The sequence below is a fragment of the Diabrotica undecimpunctata genome, chromosome 8 (genome assembly GCF_040954645.1).
Source record: "Diabrotica undecimpunctata isolate CICGRU chromosome 8, icDiaUnde3, whole genome shotgun sequence".
Taxonomy (NCBI): Eukaryota; Metazoa; Arthropoda; class Insecta; order Coleoptera; family Chrysomelidae; genus Diabrotica; species Diabrotica undecimpunctata.
This window is the reverse complement of record NC_092810.1, coordinates 45,802,586-45,828,672: the sequence shown is the minus strand read 5'-3', so window position 1 is coordinate 45,828,672 and position 26,087 is coordinate 45,802,586. Positions and strand designations below refer to the sequence as shown.

Genomic DNA, 26,087 nt, shown 5'->3' with positions numbered 1-26,087 from the left:
CTAAAAATCAAAGAAATAGACCTTACCTTATTGACCTTAAACCTGCTGTACAGATAAGCACCGCCTATTCTTTTGAGGGGAAGTCGTAGAGAGGGCAAATGGTTTATACTCCTTGTCTGTCTACTGAAGTGCGTTATTTATTTAGCTCACGCTGTTGTCGCATCTCAATTTCTCAATTCAGTATTCTTTGTTAATTAATCAAGTAAAGATATAATCGTTTAAAAAATAACACTTACATGATTACTTCATGTAAGGTTTGTTGGGGCAATATTAATTTTCATTCTACAATGAACTGTAGTGGATTTAAACATTATGTTACACTCATGTATCCGACTAATGTTTTAGAAGGAGTTATGTTACAGAAATTTCGCAACACTGTTTAAAAATTAGACTCGCTACTTTAACATGCGTGGATTGTGTCTCACTCGTATTCAAACAATTAAGTGTTATCTTATATACATACTGAATAACGTATACGGTAGTTGAAATCTTGCCGAATCGGTATATATATGCATAAATATATATATATATATATATATATATATATATATATATATATATATATATATATATATATTTATATATATATATATATATATATCTATATAATATATATATATATATATATATCTATATATATATATATATATCTATATATATATATATATATATATATATATATATATCTATATATATATATATATATATATATATATATATATATATATATATATATCTATATTTTCTCCCAGCGTATGAAGTGAGCCACATATCAAAAGAAACTGCGGTTGAAGTGAGGTCCTGTACAAAGTGAGGTCCAGTATATGGACCTCACTTTGTATATCAATGTATGACTTTTTCGTAGGCATGTACTTATAGCAAAAACTGTTTTTTTACAAAAAAAAAGTGGGACCTCATTTTGTATGGTCCACATCAATTTTTAGTTCAGAGATTCTCCGCATAGAGGCGCTGACTTTGGCGTATATTTTCTAACCATGTATATTCTATGCCCTGTTGAATAACTTACGATACACATAGTGAGGACCATACAGCTGGCAACATCTGTTCAACCAATCTTTAAAACAGTGGATCGTAGCATAAATTCAAACAGTACAAAAATGTGTAATACTTTAATCCTTTTTGAGAACGTAAGCGCAAAATTTCGGTGGAATTCTTTTAAAACGCATTTATTTTTTTCGAATTCTGAGAAAACTAATAGGTATTTTTAAAAAATTTAAACGCAGAATAAAAGGCTACATTTCTACATATTATTAGATATTTCATATTTAATTAAATGTGTGTAGTAAAGTTATCAATTTGTTTATCTTTATTTTGTTAGTTTTGCTAGTTTAGTGTGAGTTGAAATCAAATAAATATTTTTTTAAAAATATAAATTTCCCTTTATCTTTTTTTGCAGTAGTAAACTAGTGCAAAAAAAATTATATTTTTTTGACACTAGTGCAAAAAATGAAAAAAAGAATTTTGCTTAATTTTTTCGTAAAAAATGCGGTTGTAGAAAAAATTTTGTATGCAACGCGTATGTAAAGATTCCTTTTTCGACTCATGTAATTGTCGGATTCGCCTGCGACTTTCACATTCGTCAAAAAAGATCACCTTACACACTAGTTGCATAAATAACTATTTCATACTTTTGTCATTCAAAATTTTATTATTTGCAGTTAACCATTCAATTTCTTTTTTCGTAGGAGTTGTCTTAATTTAGACCCAAACTATGACACATGAAATATGATTAATTTTTTTCACAGAATCAGAAAAGAAAAAAAATGTGTTAATTTAAGAAATAAAAAGGTAATGAAATATTTTTTGGGAAATTTGTATAAATTCGGAATAGGTTTTAATCAAATAAAATCTTGAGTTTTAAAACCGCACAAATAAAACAAATTCAGCAAAAAAAACTAACTTTTTATCGTTATATTACAACTTCTTTTGGGTAATTTGCTTATATTATAAGCGCCACATATAAAAGAAAGTGAAATATAATTATACAAAATTTGGACTTATTTTGCTGACTTTTTTTATTTGGACGATCCCAAAGCTCTAGATTTTATTTATACATTATATCATAAATATTCATATTAAGAATAAAACATTTTGTTTTCAAAAATGATTTATTTTACTCTATTTATAAACAATATCCATTTTCAAACATTGTACAAGGAAAATAAAAAAATAATTTCTTAATTGCACCGCAATTTTACAAAGGAAATGTAATCTTTGATTCAGTAACAACTAAATAACAAAATATTTTTTCTGACAAAAAGATAAAAACAATTTTTATTTCATTTTATTGTATGTATTGACAACAAATATTTTAATTTTAGGCCAACTTTTGTTGACAAAAACATCTTTATGTTTTTCTTGTAGTTCAATGCACTCGTGCTTTTTTGGTGGTAATTTTTTGTTTAAGTGGGACTTAAAATGGGATAGAACAAGATCTCTTTGGAGTTTCGTCCAGGGTTCTAACGTTCTTTTTTTATGTCTTCTGGGCACGGTATTTCTTATTAGCTGGAAATTATTAGATCATTAGTAACATATTGTGACGTAAAAGTTTATTAATGACTATATTATGCGACACTTTGTCCAAATCCGAAGTTTAGTAAAGATTCTTATAACAAAAGTAGTCCATGAAACTGACCTACGTTTTAAGTTTGGTTCATACATCTGCTATAACTACTTATACAATTTAATTGTTTTGCAGTATAAATGTTGATCAAACTGTCACAGATTTACTAAGTTTTATTAAGTAAGTCCGTGGGTACAGGTAATAAATAAAAATACATTTGACAACGTATTATTTTTCAATTTTTATAAAGTAACAAAATGGATCGCCATTTTAATTTAACTTTTAGGATTTTAAGAAACTAATAACCCATAAACATTTCATTCTTGTCAGTATCATTTTTGTTTGGAACAATAAAATCCTATAGTAAAATTCTATTAAAGCAAGGAATTTTTTGGTTATGTAGTTGATTGACGATGTTGGTGTCAGATATATGTCATTATGGTCATATTGATTTGTTATCACTATTTTAAAGCTTTAAAGTAGATTTTAACAAAATTAAAAGCTTAATTAAAAATTACAGAGTTTTATTTATCTATTTACATTCCGAAACCTTTTCCAAAAAAGTTCCAAAAAAGATAGTGAACATATGAACAAAAATCGATCTACTGAAAATATGTTTAAAAGTGACATCAGATTTAAGCTCAATAAATAATTATTAAAAAATTAAAACAATAAGCTTATCCTGCAATAGCTTATTTAAGATGAAGGGCTACCGATTTGGGTATTTATATTTTGGGTAACTTATATTCTATCTTCAGGCCCCAGTTTGAAACCGGTAATCCTTCAACTTAAATAAAATATTGTGAGATCAACTCAGATTTTCATTTCTTTAGTTATTAAAAATAAAGTCATTACTTGTTTAATATTCATTATTTAAATTAAATGACTTACACATTCTTCTTCATTAGTTTGTGAAATATTAGCTACGTCTGTATTATTTTGTTGTTCTGGAATCTCGGCACCGTTACAATCGTCATCTGAATGCTCTTCAACATCTAAATCGAGATTTATTTCGTCCAAACTCTTTCCTTTATATTTGGCAGCTTCTCCGCGTTCATTAAGAAGTAACAATTTTGAGACTTTGGCCATTTGATAAATATCACTAGGCAATCTATAGTACGTTTTGTGAATATCGGACGTATGGCCCATAAAATTGGCCAGTTGTTCTAAATCTTGCTTGGACAGATTAATAACTTGTGACATGGTCGCAAGATGCTTTCTTAATTTTGTTGAGGTAAGAGCTGCTACATTTTTGGCACCAGCAAGCCTAACATGTTTATATACAGCATTTGTTCCACTAATACTGTTCGCCGATTTAGTATTAGCAAATAAATACACGTTTTTTTGTTTGATAATTTTGTCCCTGAGAGACAAAAGTAATTCTATATTTTTAGACATATCTTCTGTAAATAACACAGGAACTCCCCGTCCTCGTTTTCCCTTTATCACTATTCGCTTGAAAGCTTTCATGAGAATTTTCTCACTCTCGCTGATACAACTATCAAATTCTGTAGAGATTTGATTGTTGATATTAGTTGTGTAGCAATTTACGGTCATTCGTTGTAGTTCACCTACTCTTCGTCTGTTCAGTAATATAAGCTGTACATAACAAATTTCCTGAAGCATTCTAAATGCTTTTTCGTTACTTTGATCCTGTTGTAATATGTCTCGGAATTTTTCTCCTTCAATATTCAGATATGATTTTAATAATGTCAGATCTTCAGCTAGAGGAATGAGCGATGGTTTGTTCCATTTTTTTTGCTGTAGATCTTTATTTGCAAGAGTAGAGATCTCATACTGCCATTCACTTGAAATAAGTTCTTTCAAAACTTTTAATTTTTTCATATTTTCACTTTCTGTGCTACAACTTTTAAGTTCTATACTATAAGCTACATCAATGCATTCTTTTAATTGTGTGCCCATGTTAGCAGCTAGTGATGGCGCTCCATAACTTTCATTATCAGTATCATATTTAGCTATTATTTTGGTACATTTTACTATAGTATCAAAGTTAATCGGATCTAGTGCACCAAGCAAATTTTTTACATTTATTTTCTTCTTTATTTCGATTAGAAGAGATGCCAGTTGCCTCATTTTTCTTGATGCAACTAGTAGGAACTGTTTATCTCGGTGACTTTTCAAATAACGTTCTGCAACAGCACAAATTAAATTATCGGTTTTAGCTGTGAACGATATCGTATCTGATCTCATTTTTGGAAATACTTCTTTCCTCAAAATATCACTTTTGGAATATGTCGAAAATAAAGATTGTCCTTCTGTTTGAGCATTAATTCTTTCTGTGGTGTCTGTTGTATTATGAGGGCATTTCTTAACATGTCTATAAAGAAATTTTCTTTTATAGAAACCTTTACAAAATTTGCAAGGTAAATAGGATGATATTGTTGCTGGTTCTAGTTCTCCCAATAAAGGTTTTCGCACAGGGACAACACGATCATTGGTACAACTTTTTAAAAAATTTCCCTTATTTCTGAGTTTATTAAAAAGTATTTTTCTTTTTTTACTACCAACTGAATATGACAAAATTTCTTGAACTTCAATCTCGGCTTCATGATGTCGGGTAATATGTCGAGAAAATTTAAGTACTTCTGTATCGCAAAAAAAGCAATAGTCTTTTTTATTCCATAATCTTTTCTTTTTTGATCTCATTACCTAAAAAAATGTTTAACAGAAAATTTTTGTGATGAATAATAAACATTAAGCATTTTAGAAAATTGTAAAATAGTTATGCAAAAAGTTAATTGTATTGTACAGGGTGAGTCAAATTAGATGCGAAGTATGGGGATCTCGTAAATGGTAAGAGATAGAGAGAAGGTTAAATTGGGGCAAAGTTGTGTAATCAAAAGCGCAATAATTTGACATTAAAAAATCAAGGATATCTTAAGCCGTTTTAAAAAAATTCGCAAAAAAACAAAATTTTGCGATTTGGTTTTTATTTATTTTTGGAGTTATTAACACACTGAGAACAAAATTAATAACACCTTTTCATTGTCGCTTTTAATGCTCTATTAAACCGTTATAAAAAAATTTATATCCGACGTTTCGTCTTTTTGGAACCATCATCAACTTAATTTTTTCCAATAGGACTAAATTCAGTTTTCTGCAGATTTAAATTTATTTTTTTATTAGAAATTCAATGATATATAAAACGTTATTGGTAGACAATGTTTGGACGCCATAAATCCGTTTTCAGTGAAATTAAATGGAAAAATTAAAATATACAGGTAGTAGGACTTTATAGTATGTAGGTTTTATAGGTTGTATAATGCTTTGTTTCTGAGATACAGGGTGATAAAGTATAAATAATGTTTTAGTTTTTTTGCAAATATCTGAAAACTGGTATTTACAAAATTGACTTCTAATTTTACAATTATTAAAGCGGCATCCAAACTTATCTAAAACACAAATAAACTCATCTTATTATCAATCATCAGGCTTACTAGTTGCACAATTTTTTATTAGAACTTCTACGCCACTGCATATTTGGTAACATTTCTAAATTTTATTAAATTCTCAATCAATTTTACATAAAAAATGTCTGTTGTAAAAATGTCGTATCTCTTTTCGTTTTTGAGAAAAACAGCAGTCAACAGCAATAATAACTCAACAAAGCTAGAAGTACTTATTGCTGTAACATACGACTGGTCGGATAAAGATGCACCTTGCATCTGAGAATATTTAATTACCATGTTTAATCAATATTTATTGTAAAACATTTCGGGATCAAATGTGCCACAATTTCAAGTTTGGAACGATTTAAAGATAATGGTATTAGGTATTTTTTTTTCCAAGATTTTGTTTGCCTAAATATCAATTTAACATTTTAGACTTTCAAACAAATAATATAGTTAATATTTCTAAACTTGAAAATGATGAACGACATCTGATGCTGAAACGTTGTTACAACAAACTTTGTTTATTAAAACAAGTTTACTTAACCTATGTTAAAAGAATGAGAAATTGCATCAAAAAATTATGTATTCTATAAAATAAAAATGATTTTTTACCTCTACTTGAGTATCTATAGATGTACTGCTTTGGGTTCTTTTCGGCATACTACAATCCAGAAATGTAATTTTTTCCTGTAGCTGATTTAGAAAAGCAAGAAAATATTTTATTAGTAAGCATACCTTTGCTCATTGTTAATTTTATTTCACTTATTTGAAATAACAAGAATTATTAACAATATAGTATTGTAACAAAAAATCTAAGACAAGTTGATGCACTTTTTCCATTTTATTATACATTATAAGAACTTCTCACTCACATGTTTTTCTTTAAAATTTAAAAAAAACATATCTAAAAACTATTAAGTAAATCCTTTGAATGATTAATAAAGTTTATTATTTTTGCAAAGCACTTACCGGTATTTCTAAGCTTCTATTAAAAGAGCAAGTGGATTCATTATCTGTACCATCATCAGAAGCGTTTTCAGAATCAGGAATATATTCGTCACCACTATCCTCATAGACCTCCGTTTCGGATGCATAACGATCGTCAACAGATGATGTTACCATACTATTTGAAATTCCTGGGTCAGTATGTGTTTGAATGTCCACTTCAAATATCCTGGACAGATTTCTTTTAGCTTTATTTACTTGAAATCGTGTTATATATTCTTTTTCAGTTGAGGACACTTGGTCACTTTGCATTGTTTCAGGATTACGTGAAATATCTTCAATAAATGTATAAACGTATAAATGTATAAATTTGCAGTGATATGATTTTTGATACATCTATTTGTCAACCCCCTCCCTTCCACTTCCCCAACCCCTTATTTTTAAATAGGTAATAGAGGTCGTGTGCTAGCTTATTTGAAAGCCTATTCAATTCTCTATTAGTAGTATAAAAATTAACATAATTATTTATACAAAGTGTCCAAGAAAAAAAAATTATATGACACAAAAAGAAGAATGGATTTAATTTATTTAATTCAAAACACATTCTACTGCTGTTACAAAACAGAAAAAAAAATGTTTTTTGTCAAATAAATATTGCTTTTCGCTTAGTTTCAAAGTTCAAGCTGCCACCCATCTGCCTCTTGGTAGGTTGAATATTGAATTTAAGCAACAAACAATGTTTATTTATAAAATAAACATTTTTTTCTGTTTTATATTAGAAGTAGAATGTATTTTGAGTTAAATGAATTACATACATTCTTCTTTTTGTGTCAATTAATATAATTCAAAATAATTTTTCGTGGACACTCTGTATGAATAATTATCTCAATGTTATTATTACTAGATAGAGAATTGAATAACCTTACAAATAAGGGGTAGTGGAAAGGTGGGGATTCACAATTGACAGATATATGTACCGCAAATATCGAGGTGGACTGTTTTCCTTGGCCCACATTGTACCACATAATTCAATATAAATTTCACATACCTGAACTATCACCGTATCCTCCATTTTGATTATTATTTTTCTCAACTAAAGCCATTTTTAAAATTTTTGCTTTCCTGTCCATCTTTAGCCTAGGTAATAAAATGTTATAAAGTTAACAAACAGTACGCGCAAGAACAAAGCGTCCGCGTCCTTCTTATTTTATAACTACAAGTGACTGAAACATCGAAACAATAATTCTGGCTGTGTTATACAGAAAAGGGCGGTAAAAACCACTAATTGCATATTTATCGACAACACTGTATGGTCCTTACTTGATGAGCTGTAAGTAAATATACACGTAAAGTTGTCCTCACTTTGTGTGCATAACTAAAAAATATATACAGTCTCACTTTAACAGCTGCGTATAATGGCCTCACTTGGGTGGCAATATACTTGAACATTGCGGGACACGTATGCGTAATTTTTTTTGTGTATATTGGTCATTTTTTAATTGCTATTTACTTGTCAAGGTCACTATGAAGAGTTGAAACGATTATGTCTACGTTTTCTACCGGTCCTCACTAAGTGCGCGTCTTGTCAGGACCTCACTTTGATATCTGTGCATAATTATATATATATATATATATATATATATATATATATATATATATATATATATATATATATATATATATATATATATATATATATATATATATATAAAGTTTTATGGAGTTTCTTGAACCATATTATATATAATATAAAATTAGTATTTCTTGGATTTAAGTTCAATAAGTAATATTAATGCAGCTAGATTTGATTGTGCCATTGAAATCAACGTTTCGGCAGAAAACCCTTGTCTTTGTCAAGATTCTAAAATGTACAAGATTAAAAACAAAAAGTTATTGTAAAATATATAAAAAACTTACCAAAACGTAAAACGTTGTTATCTGATATCTCATGGTTTACTGTCATTAATATATAAATATTTGTATCGTTTGTGTTTTCGAAAAAGGTAAAGTGGAGATATGTTATAACTTTTAGAGTTTTTTTATGATGTTATAATTATTATTTTAATCAGAGTAAAATATATTTTATTTAGGTTCTGTGTATCTTTTTTGTCATTGATTGCGTTGGTATTTCTTTTTGTTTCTATTGATTCGTATATCTCCCTCTTCTTTTTGTTTTGCTCGGTTTTTAAAATTTTGATGTTTTCGAAATCAAATTTATGCTTCTTCTCATTTTCATGTTTTTTGAGCGAAGTGATGTTGTTCTTGTCATATTTGTGAGAACGATTTCCGGATCGAAGCAGTTGACCAGTTTACCCAATATAGATTCAATTTATAATTTAAATGCAAATTGTGTTGTAATATTTTAATTTTAAAAACAAAAATAAATATTTATTTAAAAATAAAGCAATACATAAAAAAATTCAAAATACGAAAGCCTTCTTGAGGGAAAAACCTAATGTAGTTGTACTGAAACCTGATAAAATTAACAAAACCGTTATTATGGAATCTAATGAGTACGAAAATAAAATGAATGATCTTTTAAAAGACGAAACCATATATCATAAACTTAGAAATGATCCTACCAATATCTTTCAAAAAAAAATAATGATCTTATTGACAGATGGGACAAAAAATGGTTATATATCACCAAATACAGCAAAATCACTTAAGCTACACAACGCTATTCCACCAAAAATTTCTGGTTTACCTAAAACACACAAGGTGAATGCACCTCTACGTCCTATCGTTTCCTGCATTCAATCACCCTTCGAGAATCTTTCAAAGTTCTTAAAAAAAAACATTATTTCTAATGTCACAAATAAAATCCTTATTATATTAAAGATTCCAATGACCTTATTTCTAAAATTAAAAACATTCACGTACCAAATAACTATAAATTAAAATGTTTAAATGCCATTTCATTGTACACTAATATCCCAATAAAACTTGCCACTGACATCATTAAAAAGAAGTGAAATAACATAAAAGAATTCCAATCATCTGTAGAGTTAACATTAAACTCAATATACTTTTTATATAAGGACGAAATATACGAACAAATGGATGGATGTGCAATCTGTCATGGGTCATTTAGATTTTAATGTACCATTCTTCTACCGCTATATCGATGACTGTAGCTGCGCTATCCCAATAAATAAAATGAACGAAATTTTAGATAATTTTAACAGTTACCATCCAAAACTAAAGTTTACTATAGAAATTCAACAAAATAATAAAATAAATTTTCTGGATATCACCTTACATCGCATTAATAACACAGTTAAAACTATGTGGTTTACAAGAGAAACATGGTCTTCACTATAGCTCAACTATAAATCTCATCATCCATTCTCCCATAAGAAGTCTGTAATTATAAGTCTTGCCGATAGATCTATAAAACTAACAGATCCACAATACAGACCAACTTCAATAAAAAAAGCAAAAAATGCCCTCCTAAATAATGCATATCCTGAACATCTAATCGAAACTATTTTCTAATCAAGGCTAAATAAATTTTACAACAATACAAATAACAATAAACCCAACAGTATCAAGACTACGTTTACAACTCTTCCATATATAAAACGTTTATTAGAACAACTAACGAATGTTTTAGCCATACATAACAGTGGCTCACAAAGGCAACAACCTTTTAAATAAATATTTCACCAAATTAAAAACAAACTCCAAAACTCAAAAAATGTATACGAAATACCCTGTATTAATTGTGAAGGTGTTTATATTGGGCAAACCAGTCAAGTGCTTCAATCTAGAATTAGTTCTCACAAATATGACAAGAACAACATTACTTCGCTCACAAAACATGAAAATGAGAAGAAGCATAAATTTGACTTAAAAATCATGTAAATTTTAAAAACCGAGCAAAACAAAAAGAAGAGGGAGATATACGAATCAATTGAAATAAAAAGAAATACCAACGCAATCAATGACAAAAAAGATACACCAAACCTAAATAAAATATATTTTAATCTGATTTGACTGACAAATTTATATTTGACATTGCTTTATATCTGTATGTTACTTCACCATCATTGGAACTGAAGACGTGCAGAAATACTGCACGAAACGTTTTCTATTAAAAGATTGAAATAGTATTTTCATTTTTTCTTCTCCTGGACCGATAACCTCAATTATAGTGAGATTTTCTCTCTCACTTAGTATATATATATATATATATATATATATACATTACGAAGAAGTTGGGTAGATAGAGTTCGTAACGAGGTTGTTTTGCAGCGGATGGGAAAAGTTACGTTAAGATATCTTTCCGATTGTGTCCCTGAGTTTCCATATGACATTAACGTTTTCATTCCGTTAACATTTTTATCAAAGCAACGACTGGTAAGGACGTTTATATTCTAGAATCTTAAGAACTGCCTTACTGTCAGAGCAGATAGAGATGGCCCTACCAAGGCAAGCGATGTCAACTATCTTCTAAACACAGACTACGATGTAGAAGATCTTAGCCTGACAGACTAAAGGCAACAGTCCAATATTCAAATGATACGGGGACTAAAGTGTATGGAATATGAGTTAAGTATGGGTATACCCGACATTAAAAAACATTTTAGTGTAACTTACCTAAGATTATTTGTAATTAACGGTCCGATCTGGTGATGAGTCAAATTTAGCAGACATAAAGCAGTTGCATTATTCTGAAGTCCTTTTAACATAGATATTTGAAGCGCTATCAGTTCTGCTTGTTTTGCTGAATTCATTGCTTTTGCCAGTTTCTCTCCTTGAAGGTGAAATTCTGTAGCATGAGTATAATTTTCTATGGCCTGAAAATATTTTTTATGTACTACTTAGTTGTAAATGACGTTTTAATGGAACAGACAGATGCAAAATATACTATAAGTGAAAATCGACAAGGTTCAATATAACATCACTTAATTTGAACTATTTTGGAGAGTCAAAAACACACCATTCCGATATACTATCAAGACCGGCCTCCTTTCCACATTTTGTCCGCGGCATTTGTTTTCTTTATTTCTATACGGACTATTTTTGATAATTTGTGATTTAGTTAAGTGAAGATATTTTCTTTGATTGATTCTTTGTTAAAAAATTTGATGTTGGGTTTGGACCTAGGTTTTGTTTTTTTTTACTTTTTTCCTTTCTTTCTTCGTTAATTTTGGTACGTATATTTGACACCAGTGGATTCTCAAATGTAAATCACCAGTTCTAGTTCACTTGCTAGAATTTTTGTTGGCACCACCAGTTAGCATAACCTAAGAGGCTTCATTTACTTAAATGCCCTAAATCATGGTGAGTCATTGGTCGATCAACTTAGTTGTGTCACCAGTGGCCTACTCTAATATGAATGTATCGAAAAGTTCATGGTATGAACGCTGTTCTAGTGTTACTTTATTATTACCACTTCTTCTTCTTCAGCCTTCATTTATCCATTGTTTGACATAGGCCTCCTCCAATTGCTTCCACGTTTCTTCCTCCTTTTCTATCGTTTGCAATTCTCATCCACTGCTTTCCAGCTACAGCTGTTATATCGTCTATCCATCTCTTTTTGGGTCTTCCCACGCTTCTTTTTGTTTCTTGAGGTCTGCAGAATGTCACTTTATGAGACCATCTGTTGGTGTCTTGTCTTGCTACATGTGCTACCCATTGCCATCTCAATGTCGCTATTTTTTCCATGATGTCGGTTACTTTAGTTCTTCGACGTATTTAACATGTCCCTCTCCATGACCCGTTGAGTTACTCTTAATTGTTCTGCCATTTTTCTTGTTATTGCCATAGTTTCCAATCCATAAGTTGCAACTGGTAGTATACAAGTGTCATAGGTCTTTTAAAATGAAGCTCAACTTACCAAAAGCAGCCCATGACAATTGTGTCCTTCTTTTAATTTCTAGGGTTTGATTCAGACATGTCAGACATCTATCAATGGTGAATAAATCTTCTTCTTTTTTGTTACTAAACAAAAAAGAATTTTTAAACGAAATTTTATTTTTGACAATATAATTGTCAAAGGTAAACATTTTAAGTTGGTATTTATGACATTGAGGCTTATTTGTAATTGGTTGCTACTTTAAACTATTTATAAATTCAATTATTTTTTTGTTAAGAAAATGTTTTCAAAATTATTAAAATTTCAGGGAAGAATTTATTAGATAAGGGCATTTTAGTATTAATTCTTTTTGACATGTATTTGCAGCAATTTTTATTAACGAAACTAATTTTAGTTAACAAAAAATGTTTTTCTTTATAGTTCAACTTTGTAAGATATTTTGTCTTTTTTAGCAGCTCTTGATAAGAATTGTAAACACAATTGAAAGCTCGAGATATTAAATAGTTAACCAATAGCCCCTTTTATTGACTCCAACCCATCAAAAACATTTATATATTTTTTCCAAACGAGTCAAGTACTTCTTTTTTCTTACTCTTATATATATATATATATATATATATATACATATATATATATATATATATATATATATATATATATACATATATATATATATATATATACATATATATATATATACATATATATATATATATATATATATATATATATATATATATATATATATATATTGTTCTACCTTTTCTATATTGATGTTATCTATCCTGATGTTTTCCAGGCTGTTGCTTAATATCTTTGTTTTGTCGAGATTCATTTTTAATCCTATTTGATTCGATTAGTGATTTAAATCTTGTAGCATTAATTTTAGTTCATGAATATCTGTACTTATTAGTACTATGTCGTCTGCGAAACGCAAATGGTTAAGATATACTCCATCTATTTTTAATCCCTTTTCGGCCCAATTTAGTTTTTTGAAGACTTTTCTAATGCCAAAGTAAATAACTTGGGTGAGATGGTGTCGCCTTGTCTCACACCTTTGCCAAGGTCTATTTTCATAGTTTCCAGATCATCATCTATTTTTTTAAATAGATGATGATCTAGATGATGATGATGAACAAAAAAAATAGATGATTATTACCACTACTTGCTATAAATTAAATTTTAATTTGTTAGTTCTCACAGAGATATATGCATATACAAAGTTCTCCAAATCAAGTAAAAGTGTAGTAAAATTGTAATTTTGAATATACGTAAGTTTCTAACTTAAAAATTGACATACATGTGAAACAGATGATTATTGATGGTTGTAAATTAAAAATATATACAAACCTTATTGAGGCATATCTTGGTCCCATCCGTATTTGATAATAATATAAACGGTTCGGCATCAGGATTAAGTCTATTATTCTGCATTTCCAATTTAGCTACTGCAATTAAATTCTTGATAATACTATGAGCTTCCCTCTCCCACAACAAAGCCACTTCCGAAAACAGCGTAAAGTGAAGAGCCACGATTTTATATAATTCCTTATTGTCAGGACAATACTTTTTTAAATATTCTAATAGAGCCGTTTTCAAATTGTTGTCTTTTCGCGAACCTTTTCTTAACAAAAACTCGAACTGGTCATGTTCACGCAGGATTTGAAATACATAATTCATTTCTGTATATCGTCCTATTCCTGTTAAAAGTCTGACGATAAGTTTCCAGCTTCTGAGTGTTAGAAGATGTGAAATTACTGACTGGCATTTTTTCAAAATAATAGATATACCTTCCATGTTGCAGTCAGCAGTAAAGCAGTCGTGGGCGCTGATAAGTAGCTCGACAACAAGTGCTAACTTGCTTATTTTAAAGTCCAGATCAGCAAGAACCTAAAATATATTATTTATGTAGAAATATTAACATATTTAAGACACCAACGACATATCACTTATAGAAATTCTAGCCCTACCAAAGATAACCGCATGTAATTATCCGCTACTCATTGAAAATCAATAATTTCAACAGTCAATCGGAATCTTCCGATAGACTGTCCTAAAACGTGCATATGAATACAGCTAAGAATATTTAACGATAAAAAATATGCAAAGCAAATGTTTCTCTTTGTGTTTTGTATATAAAAGAATACAAATAACCAGTTGATTAGCGGACCAATTCTAAATTAAGTTGCACAATGTGTTCGAAATATTATTTGGTTAAAAAAATGTAATTTTAGTGTTTTTTACCATTTTTACGATTCTCATGAAATCAATAAAATTTATAACTTTCATTGACCAGTCACTATGGGATTTTCATTTTTAGAGCCCAATCTTCAAAACATATAACCTGTAATTTCGGTTTTGAGTTTTGGCAACACATGTGAGGCATTTGAAATATGCCTAAAATTCGCTCAATTTAAACATTCACATCATGAACGATCGCACGTCTCGGGAAGTACCTACTTCCGCGAAAATGGTATTCTGTAGAATTTGTAGCTGCAGTTCTGTCGTTTTGAAAAACGTACTTGTGTTATCAAAAAGAAGCAATTTTAAACGTTTTAGATCGTTTGTAATGTGAAAGTTTAAATTTCTTTACATTATTATTATATATAGTATTATAAATAAAAACCATTGGTCGTTGAGCACAAACAAAACTGAAAAATCACTTATATTTTAGATAGAACATTTTAAACCAGAAAAAAATGGTTCGATTATGAAACAAAAATTATAATACAACATTTACCTGACTCTTATGTGTGGCGCTGGCGTAAGCATATATTTTATGGCCCAATAATGAACAGTTGTCCTGTAGGAGTTGTAAAACTAAATGAAAATCTTGGTCCATTTTCAAATCCCACATAACATATTGATCAGAGTATGATGTGACATATTTGGTAGCCGATATGATGATTTCCTCACAAATAAAATCTGCAATCTAAAAATTTGTATTAGATAAATATACTGATGGCAAAAAAATGCAACATCTACGACAAATATTTTTGTAAACATTTATTTATGGAAGTATACATTATAATATTCTTATTATTTAATAACATTATAAATAAATTGTATTATAAAAAAGATCGCCATGTGGTATATAAGGGATATTAAAGGGTTTATTAAGTATTTATCACTACTTTACATTTTAAACACTGTATTAATTTCTATAAATTAGGTGAACGACTGTTTACAATATCAGCCGTATAAACAATAACATTATCGACCTACGTTAACTGTTGTGTTGTGGAAAAAATGGAAAAAGCAAAGCATTTTTGAAGTGTGTAAACATTTATTTCCAGATGAGCGCTTTCGGCTTACAAAGCTATATTTGGAGCTATGTTACAATAGAGCAATGATATAAATAACTAATTTTAAGTTTACAATGTCTCACTTACGTCAAGTATTTAAGTATCACTACTGGGAGAGATCATTTGGTAACAAAACTACAGAAAATTTATCTTCTTAAGCTGGTTCTATTTACTTTTTATTGAAAAAACACAAAAATGACTGTACACTGGACTCCACAAAAAGCAAGGCTCAAAGAATCAAAGAACATCTCAATAACACAGATAAATCAAACTTTGGACATCACATTAAATGTAATAATCATTCCTTTTCTCCTACCAAACACAGTACAATTTTTAGAAGACCTTGTGATATCCAAAGAAATAAAACTGAACCCAGATTGTTGCTTAAACACATGAATTAATCTCAATTGCAATTATAAATGTTTTTAAATTATCGTGGGAGACTTTGGAGGAAGAAGAGTGACCTCATGTAATCTAAAAAACTTTATTCTACTTTTTTACATCCCATTACTAATTTATAACAATTATTTGTAATCAATCATTTGACAAGTCATTCTTTATTGAAACAAGAAAAATTTTCAATTTTTACTTAAAATTCTTACGTTCGTATTCATAGTCCGACTCCAGCGCGTCGCTGGCTGTTCACCACCATATCTATGTTTCATAGTCGACCTACAGCCTGGTTGACGCAAGCGTAAAGCATCTTTCTCCGAACAGTCGCTGGCATGTCGCTGGGTACGCGCCAGTCGCTTTCACAGTCATCTCACACTCGAATGACGCATGCCCTGTTTAGAGATTTTCGAAGCTTCGCCAGAGAAGGTATATGCATGCTCTGGCGATTCGCCGATTCGCCCGTCAATTTGAAATACGTTTGCGATGGACGATTTACATCAATATTATGTAGTTAACCGAGAAATAAATGAACAAAACGATATATTACAAGTACCCAGAAGATATATAAGGGACATGCAAAATCCATTACACTTTTATAATGATAATGAATTTCGAAAAAGGTATAGATTTCGAAAACAAACAGTTATTGAAATAATAATAGTAATAAATGATGAAATGGTGAAAATTAATCGACGTGGATTACCGTTTCCACCCATTTTATGTCTTTTAGTTGCCTTGAGATTTTATGCTACTGGAAATTTTCAGGTAGGATAAATTAAAGAATATATTTTCAGAACATGATATGTATATATATATATATATATATATATATATATATATATATATATATATATAATGGTAGATCGTAGTATAGTTAATTTTAATTTAATTTTTAGATTGTAACTGGAGATCTTAGAGGATTTTCACAACCCACGGTTTCGAGATGAATTTTTAAAATTTCCCGCCTACTTGATCAGCTATTACCCACATATATAAAATTTCCTGAAGGTCTGGAAAACCAGAGAAAGAATCAAAGGCTGTTTTACGATATTGCCAATTTTCCCAAAGTAACAGGGTGTATAGACTGTATCCACATACCAATAAAAAGTCCTGGAGGGAATATGGCCGAGGTATATAGAAACAGGAAAAGATATTTTTCAATAAACGTCCAAGTAGTGGGTGGACCCAATTTAGAAATTTTCGATGTTGTAGCTCGTTGGCCTGGAAGAGAACATGATTCGATGATCTTCAATAATAGTTCAGTGAAACACCGTTTCGAGAATGGCAGTTTAACAGGATTTCTTCTTGGAGATAGTGGCTATGCTTGTTTACCGTATTTAATGACGCCTCTTTTAAATCCTGGAATTGAACAAGAAGTAAGGTATAACAGATCTCATATTAGAACGAGAAATACCGTTGAGAGATTGTTTGGATTGTGGAAAAAAAGATTTTGTTGTTTGAGTCGGGGTTTAAATAATAAATTGGAAAGAGTTCCAGAAATAATTGTGGCATGTGCAGTTCTTCACAATATTGGGATCAAAGTGAATGATGTAAATGATGAACAAGATAATAAGGAAGAAGAACTAGATGATAATGAACCTCTCATACCGAATCAAGCTCAAAATATTGGACAGATTGTACGAAGAAGACTTATTGAACAACATTTTAATTGATTTCAATTTTATGTTACACCGTTTGGCGCTCTTTCACTTAGCTGTGTTGAAGTAATTAATAAATAAATAAAATTCTCCCTTTCTAAAATTCCAAATTTTCCTGCTCAATACTACTCAAAATTCCATACAAACCTATCACTTTTTCCATTATAATATCAATAAATAAAAAACAAATCAAGAAAAACAAATGTATGTACGAGTAATTATAACATATCAATGTGTATAAACTAGAAAATCAAATTAGAAATTGTTAGTGGGACATCAGCTAACAATTAAAAGGTCTTTAGAAAATAAAATTTTTATTTAAACTAATATACTGAATGCAATCTATCTGTTGGTTGAATGGTATTTGCGAAAACAATATCCTATGCATAGTCCAGGTTTTTTTTTGTCACAATCAGCACACTCGTAAATTGTGTTTTTTCAAATTTTATCCATACAACATATTTTACATCGTTTTTTGTCACGTACTGGTTATATTTCAATATTGATAATGGTCTGACAACATTCCATCCTCTCTTGGTTGTGTGTTCAGTCAAAGTATTGGCAAATTCAGAAGATCCTTTTAACCTCCTCGTAGATTCGCCACTGTCTACCCAACGCTTAGCTACTCTTCATACAATTTGTATTATCTTGTAAAAAAACCAAGCATTTGCAAGAAAATTGCACTTTCATATAAAAAAACGAGTTATTTATCTCGTACTTTTTTTATGCAAGGCGCAATATTTAATTACTTAATATTATTATTAATATTAAAAAACAATATTAAAAGCTTTAATACTATTACCAATATTAAAAACTTTAATATATTATACATTATAATATTAATATGAATGAGTAGAAACGATTACATTTAAATTTGGCAAATTGTAACTCCAGTCGACTAGTTCACAAGTACGATTGCTGTAGATCCTTGTCATCAAATACGGCTATGTTTTCATATCGAGTAGTAAGTAACCGATCGCCCACTAGCGGTTCTCCGAAGATTGACTATGAAACAGGGGATGAAATCTCGATGGAGTGTTCGCTAACTGAAGAACCGCCGGCGACTCTTCCTGGCGACGCACTATGAATACCAGTGTTACAATTTCAATCAAGAGATAAAAATTTTTTAAACACTTTATCATACTTAGAAACATTAGAATCTAGTTTTCTTTATTTATACGTTCATGACGTTAGATAGTTTAAGTGCGTTTTTATACGTAAAAAATTGGCAAACTTCTATATGGTCTAGTTTTTGTTGTGCAATTTAAAAAAAAAATAGATTGGAAAATTATTATGCAAAATCCATTAAATCGATTTTAATTAAATTTGGTGAACTGTTTTATTATATTATAAAGATTTTTCAGACGAATCATGAAGGTCTTAAGTCCAATGTAAGTGGTTGAAAAACATTGAATAAGAAAAGGTTTCTTTCCCCCTCTTTTTTTGTATTTAAGGGCAATAAATAAAAACATTTTTAACCAGCCGTATCTTATAGAAAATTAAATCGTCGCATTACGACTTTGCTCTAAAATTAATTGTTTTAAAGTTATAAGCAAGTAAAGTAGACAAAAATCGATACTTTTAGTAATTTTTGAATATTTTAATTTTTTATTAATGCTCCCGACCTATTTGAGAGGGAGGATAAGTCAATTATTATTACTGAAGTTATCACCTATTTCTGCAAAATCCGAATGCCAACTCTCACATCAACCTCAAAACAGATCAGCCCTAAATCAGATCAGATCTAAACATATATATTTAAGACATACAGTTAAAATAGGAACACAATATCAGCCGACACAAGACGAAGAATAAGAATAATAATAAAAATATTCGTATAAATTTGAATAGAAAAGTGTACGATACCTGTATATTACCAGTAGCAACATATGGCTCAGAAACAATAGCTGTAACAAAAAGCCCGCAATTTAACAAAGAGTTAGGCAAAAAGCAATGGAACAGACAATGCTCTGTATTAGTCTTAGAGACAGAAAAACAAATAAAGAAATCCTTCAAAGAACAAAAGTTGCGGAGGTGTTTGAACGTATTGTAGAACTGAAATAGCACACTGACGACCAAGACAAACAAACCGTAACGTCCAAGACCCCAGAAGAGATGGCTTGATGATATCAAAAAGTATGCAGGACATACGTGGTTTCAAATAACGCAGGACAAGACAGCATGGAGACCAAGAGGCCTTTGTTCAAGAGTGAACAGAAATGGCTGAAGAATAAGAATGCTATATGCTATTAACATGCGTTTAATGAGTTTATCTTACCTGTTCTTTAGTCCATTTGTAAACGCAGAAGAAATCATGTATCACTTCCAATTTATTGAGACAGTCATCTTCCAAAGCGTCTCTCAAGATTTTCATGGAATCCGTGTTGGATACTATTAAGTTGTAGGGAATTTCTATGTTAATGCTAATTCTATATGTCATAAAAATAGTTTGGGCCATATCTACGCCGTTGGTCACCTTTTCTGCAAGAGTACATAATACTGCCAAGGTATCTTGAACTGGAGCATCGAGGACGTCGTTGGGTTGAATCATCGACGAGTTTACTGGTGAGTGAGATGCTGAAACATAAAATTTTATTTTTGTCTAAATACAAAAATGCTAAGAGAATGGCCCTCTTCGCGGGGTATTTAGTTGTGAATTGTTATTTTTTATCCGGTTTTAGATAATTCGTACAATTATCCATATTCTGTATTAAGTAATCATAGCGTAAAAGTAGCAAATACATAATTAATTCTAAATGCCAGCCGGTCATGGAAAGGAAGCGTACGTCACTGAAAAAGGGAACAGATTTCAGTTAGATTTGGAAATAGATTTTCAACCGTGTCGGAGTCGCATTCAGGGCTTTGATGCTTTAAATACGACTGTATGAATGTATGAAAATTAGCTATACAAATAAATTTTAATAGTTTGATAAGTTTAGGAAAAAATGTGCGGTTGAGCTGAGGTTAAAACGTATTTTTGTTATTGTTTGATTTATTTTACGCCAAATTGGTGCATGTGCTGATTGTAATTTCATGAGTAAATTCTTTATTTGCACATTTTGTTTGTTTTATTAGGCAATCGTGAATTTTAAACAACTTTATTTATTTAATCAGTATATAAAAAGGGTGTACATATGTTTAATTATGAATATAATTTCAGTTAATGAGAACTGTATTACATAGGGCTGGTTCAAATAAATTAGGATATGTGGTAAAAGGTTATACAGATTATAGCGAATTAAGTTTATATAAAGTCTTACCAATTCTTCTGCTGCACACACACACTCGCGGTATTTACAGGCTTTTAGTCGCGGTTGTTCTTCATAGGGGGAATCTGTCCGGGTAGCGGTTTCTGAACACGTGTTTCGCGGTACTAACACTGAGATCACGAGATAGAGCATATTTTGCATCTGTAAACGATTTAAAATAGTATTTGCGGTATTTTTCGCGTAACTATAAGCGAGAGAGAGTTAAAGTGGAGAAAAAGAGCGGTATATCTGTACCAAGCGATAGGTAGTAGGCTAAAGAGGGTATACGTCTCCCTAGCGAGACTCAGCAGACGAAAGAGCGAACGACTGTCCCTAGCAACAGTCAACAATCAAGAGAGAGTCTTTTTTCTTTGCTATCTTACAACTGTCTGTATTTCTAATGGAGTGGGGTTAAAATGTGAGTAGGAAGGGTTGAAGAATGAGAAATAATTGTAAAATTGTGGTAGAATGGTAGCTAGTAATACAGCGAAAAAATGACATGATTCTTCGCATGTGAAAAAATTTAACAATCAGCTCAATAAGTAAATACCCAATTAGTTCCTTTCTTGCTAACCACGGAAAGTAATTCGTATAGAATGTGTTTGACGATTAATGGATTATACTTTGGACTACAGAAAGTTTTTAAATATTTTGCTTTATTTGCGCCTATTAGCTTTCACTGGGCGATATGATCTTACTTAATTGTCTGAGAGATGAATAACTGAATTAATCACCTGATCGAATTAATAGCGCATGAGAAGAAACACATACACATTTCAGTTTCTATGCTAAGGGTGGCCAAGATCCTTGATTGTCCAAAGCATTTTTCAAAATTCGAAATTGTTCGTGAGCTGCAATTAAATACGTATTAAAAATGTATGCAAAAAAGGTATTAGAACACATCCAGTGATGGTCCACAAGGCTACCGCAGACACAATTCTGTAGGCGCATGACACTCGCAACAGACTTGTTCTGTCCACTCGTGTCATGAGCCTCCTGTAGGCCGTTATCTCTACCGCCCCACTCCAGGCTGGTGCCGAGTAGAGGACGATCTACAGCACAATACCGTGTAAGGCCCTCCTAATTTCGGATTTGGGTCCTTCAATGTTGGGCATCACCCTCCCCAACGCAGCCACACTATTCGCTGCCTTCCGGGCTACCTCCCGCACGTGCTCCCCCCATTTTCTCCATTCCGGTGCAACGTCACTCCTAGGTACTTAACGTGTTTCTTGGGTGTTAGACATGCCCCCGCACATTGTAGTTCCACACTTTGCCTGTTCCTTTTCCCCTTCAGAATGATGGCTTCGGTTTTCCCTGCCGCAAGTTTCAGTCCGTGCTGCGTCATCCATTTCTTTACGGCGTTCCGAACCTGAGATCTGGCTCATCATCCCGCACCACTACCAGTACAGCGAGATCATCCGAGAATTCGAAGGGAGTTGTACCCTCTCCGTATTTACAGTTCATAACCCCGTCATATGCCAGGTTCCATAGCGTCGGGCCCAAGACAGATCCCTGGGGGACCTCGGCCGTCACGTCGACGATCGTGCCCGTCTCCATAATTCTTCTCTCGGACAGATATTCCGTTCCACTGCGCCGTATTGAATGCATTCCTAATTAGAACAGCAGAAGGGCCATCTAGCGATGTTCATCCCCTCTGTTGCGCAGTGCTTCGAGTACACTCACGATTGCATCAATTTTGCTTTTCCCTTTACAAAAACCAAATTGCCTCGGAGATAAACCACCTGATCTCTCAATCATGTCGTCTATGCGTAATAGCAGCATTCTTTCATACAGCTTACCGATGCACGGATTGGTATGGGATCGAAATGGGGATCTGCGAAACAACTTTGTGCAATGCTGCATTATTTGGATCTAAAACTCTAACTACATCCTTCTTATGGATGAAATACCCGAGTGAAATAATAAAGCTCTTCGAAAGTTCAGGAAAAAGACCTCTGCTTTATATTTTTAATAAAATTTATGAAACTGGCTATATACCAACGGATTGGCTGCTATCGACTGTTGTGATGATACCTAAAAAAGCAAACACGAAAATATGTAGTGACTACCGAAACGTCAGCTTGATGAGCCATGGTTTAAAAATATTTCTTCGAATTTTGCACTCAAGGATGTACCAAAAAATAGAAAAACAACTTATTGACACGCAGTTTGGATTCCGCAATAATCTTGTAACCAAAGAAGCACCAGGATTGGTCAGGATAATTCTGAAGAGCTTCAAATACGAAGAGGAGTAAGACAGGACTGCATTTTGTCCCCACTAATATTTAACATCTATTCGGAACTCGTTTTCAATAAAGTATGAGATAGTATTCAATGTGGAATCAAAAATAATGGCATCTATATTGATAATTTGAAGTACGCATTTTGGAATGGTTGTAGCCAACCTTCATTAGTGGAGTCGGCACTAGAAGAAATACGCGTATGGCACGGTGTTAATTGCAAATAGTTACAAAGATCTTCAACATCTGATTATTAAGATTACCACAACGTGTGATGAATATGAACTGAAGCTAAACACCACAAAGACAAAGGTAATGGTTGCCAGTAAAACTCCAATACAAACAAAAGTAGTAACAGCTTATGGAGAACAACTGGGACATAAACAAAGACATTAGAATACGTATAGAGAAGGCCAGAGCTGTATTTTTTAAGATAAAAAAAAATCTTATGTAGAAACAATATTACTTTAAGACTGAAAATTAGATTAGTAAGATATTATGTGTTTTTTATTCTTTTATATGGTGTCGAAGGTTGGACTTTAACAGATACACTTCTAAGAAAACTTGATGCCTTTGAAATCTGGATGTATCGGAGAATTCTGCGAATAAGCTGGATAGATAGAGTTCATAATGAGATTGTTTTGCAGCGGAAGGGAAAAGTTACGGAAGTGGTCAGAACAGTCAAAAATCGCAAACTGGAATGTTTTGGCCATGTTATGCGTCACCCAAAGAGATATAATATACTTCATTTAATTCAAGAAAGAAGCAAGAAAGATGGAATAAGAGAGCCAGGTCGAAGACGAACATCATGGCTTAAAAACCAGAGAGAATGGTTTAATAGATCCTCTGTATCTCTTTTCCGAGCTGCCGTCAAGCAAATTAGTATAGCCAATTTGATAGCCAACGCACGATATTTGAACAGGGCACAAGAAGAAGAAGGTACATATTGCGAAAAAAATTATAGTTAACTTACCAAAAATTCCAGATTACAAATTATATCCGTAGCAAGAGTGATATAAATTTGTCTGCAATCGGTCGATTACCGACTTTTATGTCACGTCATTGTTTAGGTAATTCGCGCAGTTTTCAATGTGTCATATGATTCTTAACTTGCGCACAAATAGAATTTGTTAGTGTTGCACTTATTAATTTAAATTTATTTAATTTAATTTAAAATAAAATATAATAACACGAAAATGAATAGGAACTCGGTACGGGTACATTTATCGAGAGCCACAAATAATTCTCCAAAGAGCGCAAGTGGCTCGCGAGCCACAGTTTGGCCACCCCTGTCTATGCCAGTCATGAATATTTATTTTTTAGAGTATATATGGTATGGTGTGATTTCTGAGAGTTCACAGGTGTTTTATGTTCTTTTTGTATGATTCTTCACATTATAGCTAGTGTGATTGGTGTCTCTGATCAAGCGAGATAAATGAATGATGCTTTTGCACCTGTGTAACAAATATCTTTAATAATCATTTCTATTTCAGTCCCTCTTAGACAATTGGATATCAGGTGTGACGAGTAATCTCAGCTGAATGATCTTCTACTGCAAATGGTACCAGATTTATACGTTCACTGACAGATACATTTTTTAAACATGTGTCCAGTACGCCAAACATATATTTTATATTAAGCACTAGTGGGCCACCATACAAAAAATTCGTTGGTCCCATAGGGACAACGCGAAAAACATTAGTTTTGAGAAATGTTTGTATTTTGAGAACGATTTCCGAAGTGGAAATTGAAACGTCAATAAACGTATTTTAACCTTTAATTGTGGCTTATTCCCATTTAAATAATAAAAAGTTTAGATTGAATGCAGAGTTTCGACAAAAATCCACATACATCCTTACGCAAAACTGCACAAATACATGATGTAGGTCATTCTTCAGACTTACGTGTTTTACATAAGAATTAATTTAAACCCTACAAAATCCAGTTGTTGCAATAATTAAATGAAGTTGACTACCACTGAAGACTAAATTTTAGTGGTGTAATAATAATGACGAGAAATTCGGTAAAAATGTTTTTCCGTCGAAGCAATATTTACACTCTGTGGGAATGTAAATCGGGCAAATTTACAGTATTGAATTGAGGTAAATCCACAGTGGATACGTGAAAACAATACTTAAAGACCACCAGAACTGAATGTATGATCGGAAATAGTAGGTACTCAGTTAATTGGGTCATTTTTTATAAAAGGAAATTTAATCAGTTGTTTATTTTGTTTTCAGCCAGAGGCCTTCTTAAGTCAATAAATCAAAATTTGTCTTATAGTAAATTTATTTTCATAGTGACCTATGATATCTGGTATGTAACTCTACACTCATTAAGATAGAAGATGCTGTCTAGTGCTCTTTTTGTAGTCGCTTTGTTTGTTGTTATATCTTTATATAATCGTTATCCCTTCCCCTTTCATTTGTATATCGCATGTTAGAATTGTATCAGTTGTTTATTTTGTTTTCAGTCAG

At 31.4% G+C, this 26,087-nt stretch overlaps 2 protein-coding genes across 2 annotated transcripts in view; both read right to left on the bottom strand.

The window, feature by feature from the left end:
- Positions 1–26,087, bottom strand: part of LOC140447506 (spatacsin) — a 92,633-nt gene that overhangs the window by 4,736 nt on the left and 61,810 nt on the right. Inside the window, exons 8-11 of the mRNA XM_072540195.1 lie at positions 20,401–20,699; positions 15,507–15,698; positions 14,117–14,656; positions 11,545–11,744 (exon numbers count right to left, since the gene is read on the bottom strand). Of these exons, the coding sequence (XP_072396296.1) occupies positions 11,545–11,744; positions 14,117–14,656; positions 15,507–15,698; positions 20,401–20,699 (1,231 nt within the window). The remainder of the gene's footprint in view (positions 1–11,544; positions 11,745–14,116; positions 14,657–15,506; positions 15,699–20,400; positions 20,700–26,087) is intronic.
- On the bottom strand, positions 778–5,657 carry LOC140447507 (uncharacterized). Its single transcript, XM_072540196.1, has 2 exons — positions 3,476–5,657; positions 778–2,526 (listed from the first exon to the last, which is right to left on the bottom strand). Exons 1-2 carry the CDS (start codon positions 5,249–5,251, stop codon positions 2,296–2,298), a joined length of 2,007 nt encoding a protein of 668 aa, XP_072396297.1. The 5' UTR covers positions 5,252–5,657; the 3' UTR covers positions 778–2,295.

Coding starts and splice junctions, on each gene's coding strand:
- LOC140447507 (XM_072540196.1), bottom strand. CDS start 5,251: ATGAGATCAAAAAAGAAAAGATTATGGAATAAAAAAGACTATTGCTTT. Junction 2,527..3,475: donor AAACTAATGAAGAAGAATGT/GTAAGTCATTTA, acceptor AATAATTTCCAG/CTAATAAGAAATACCGTGCC.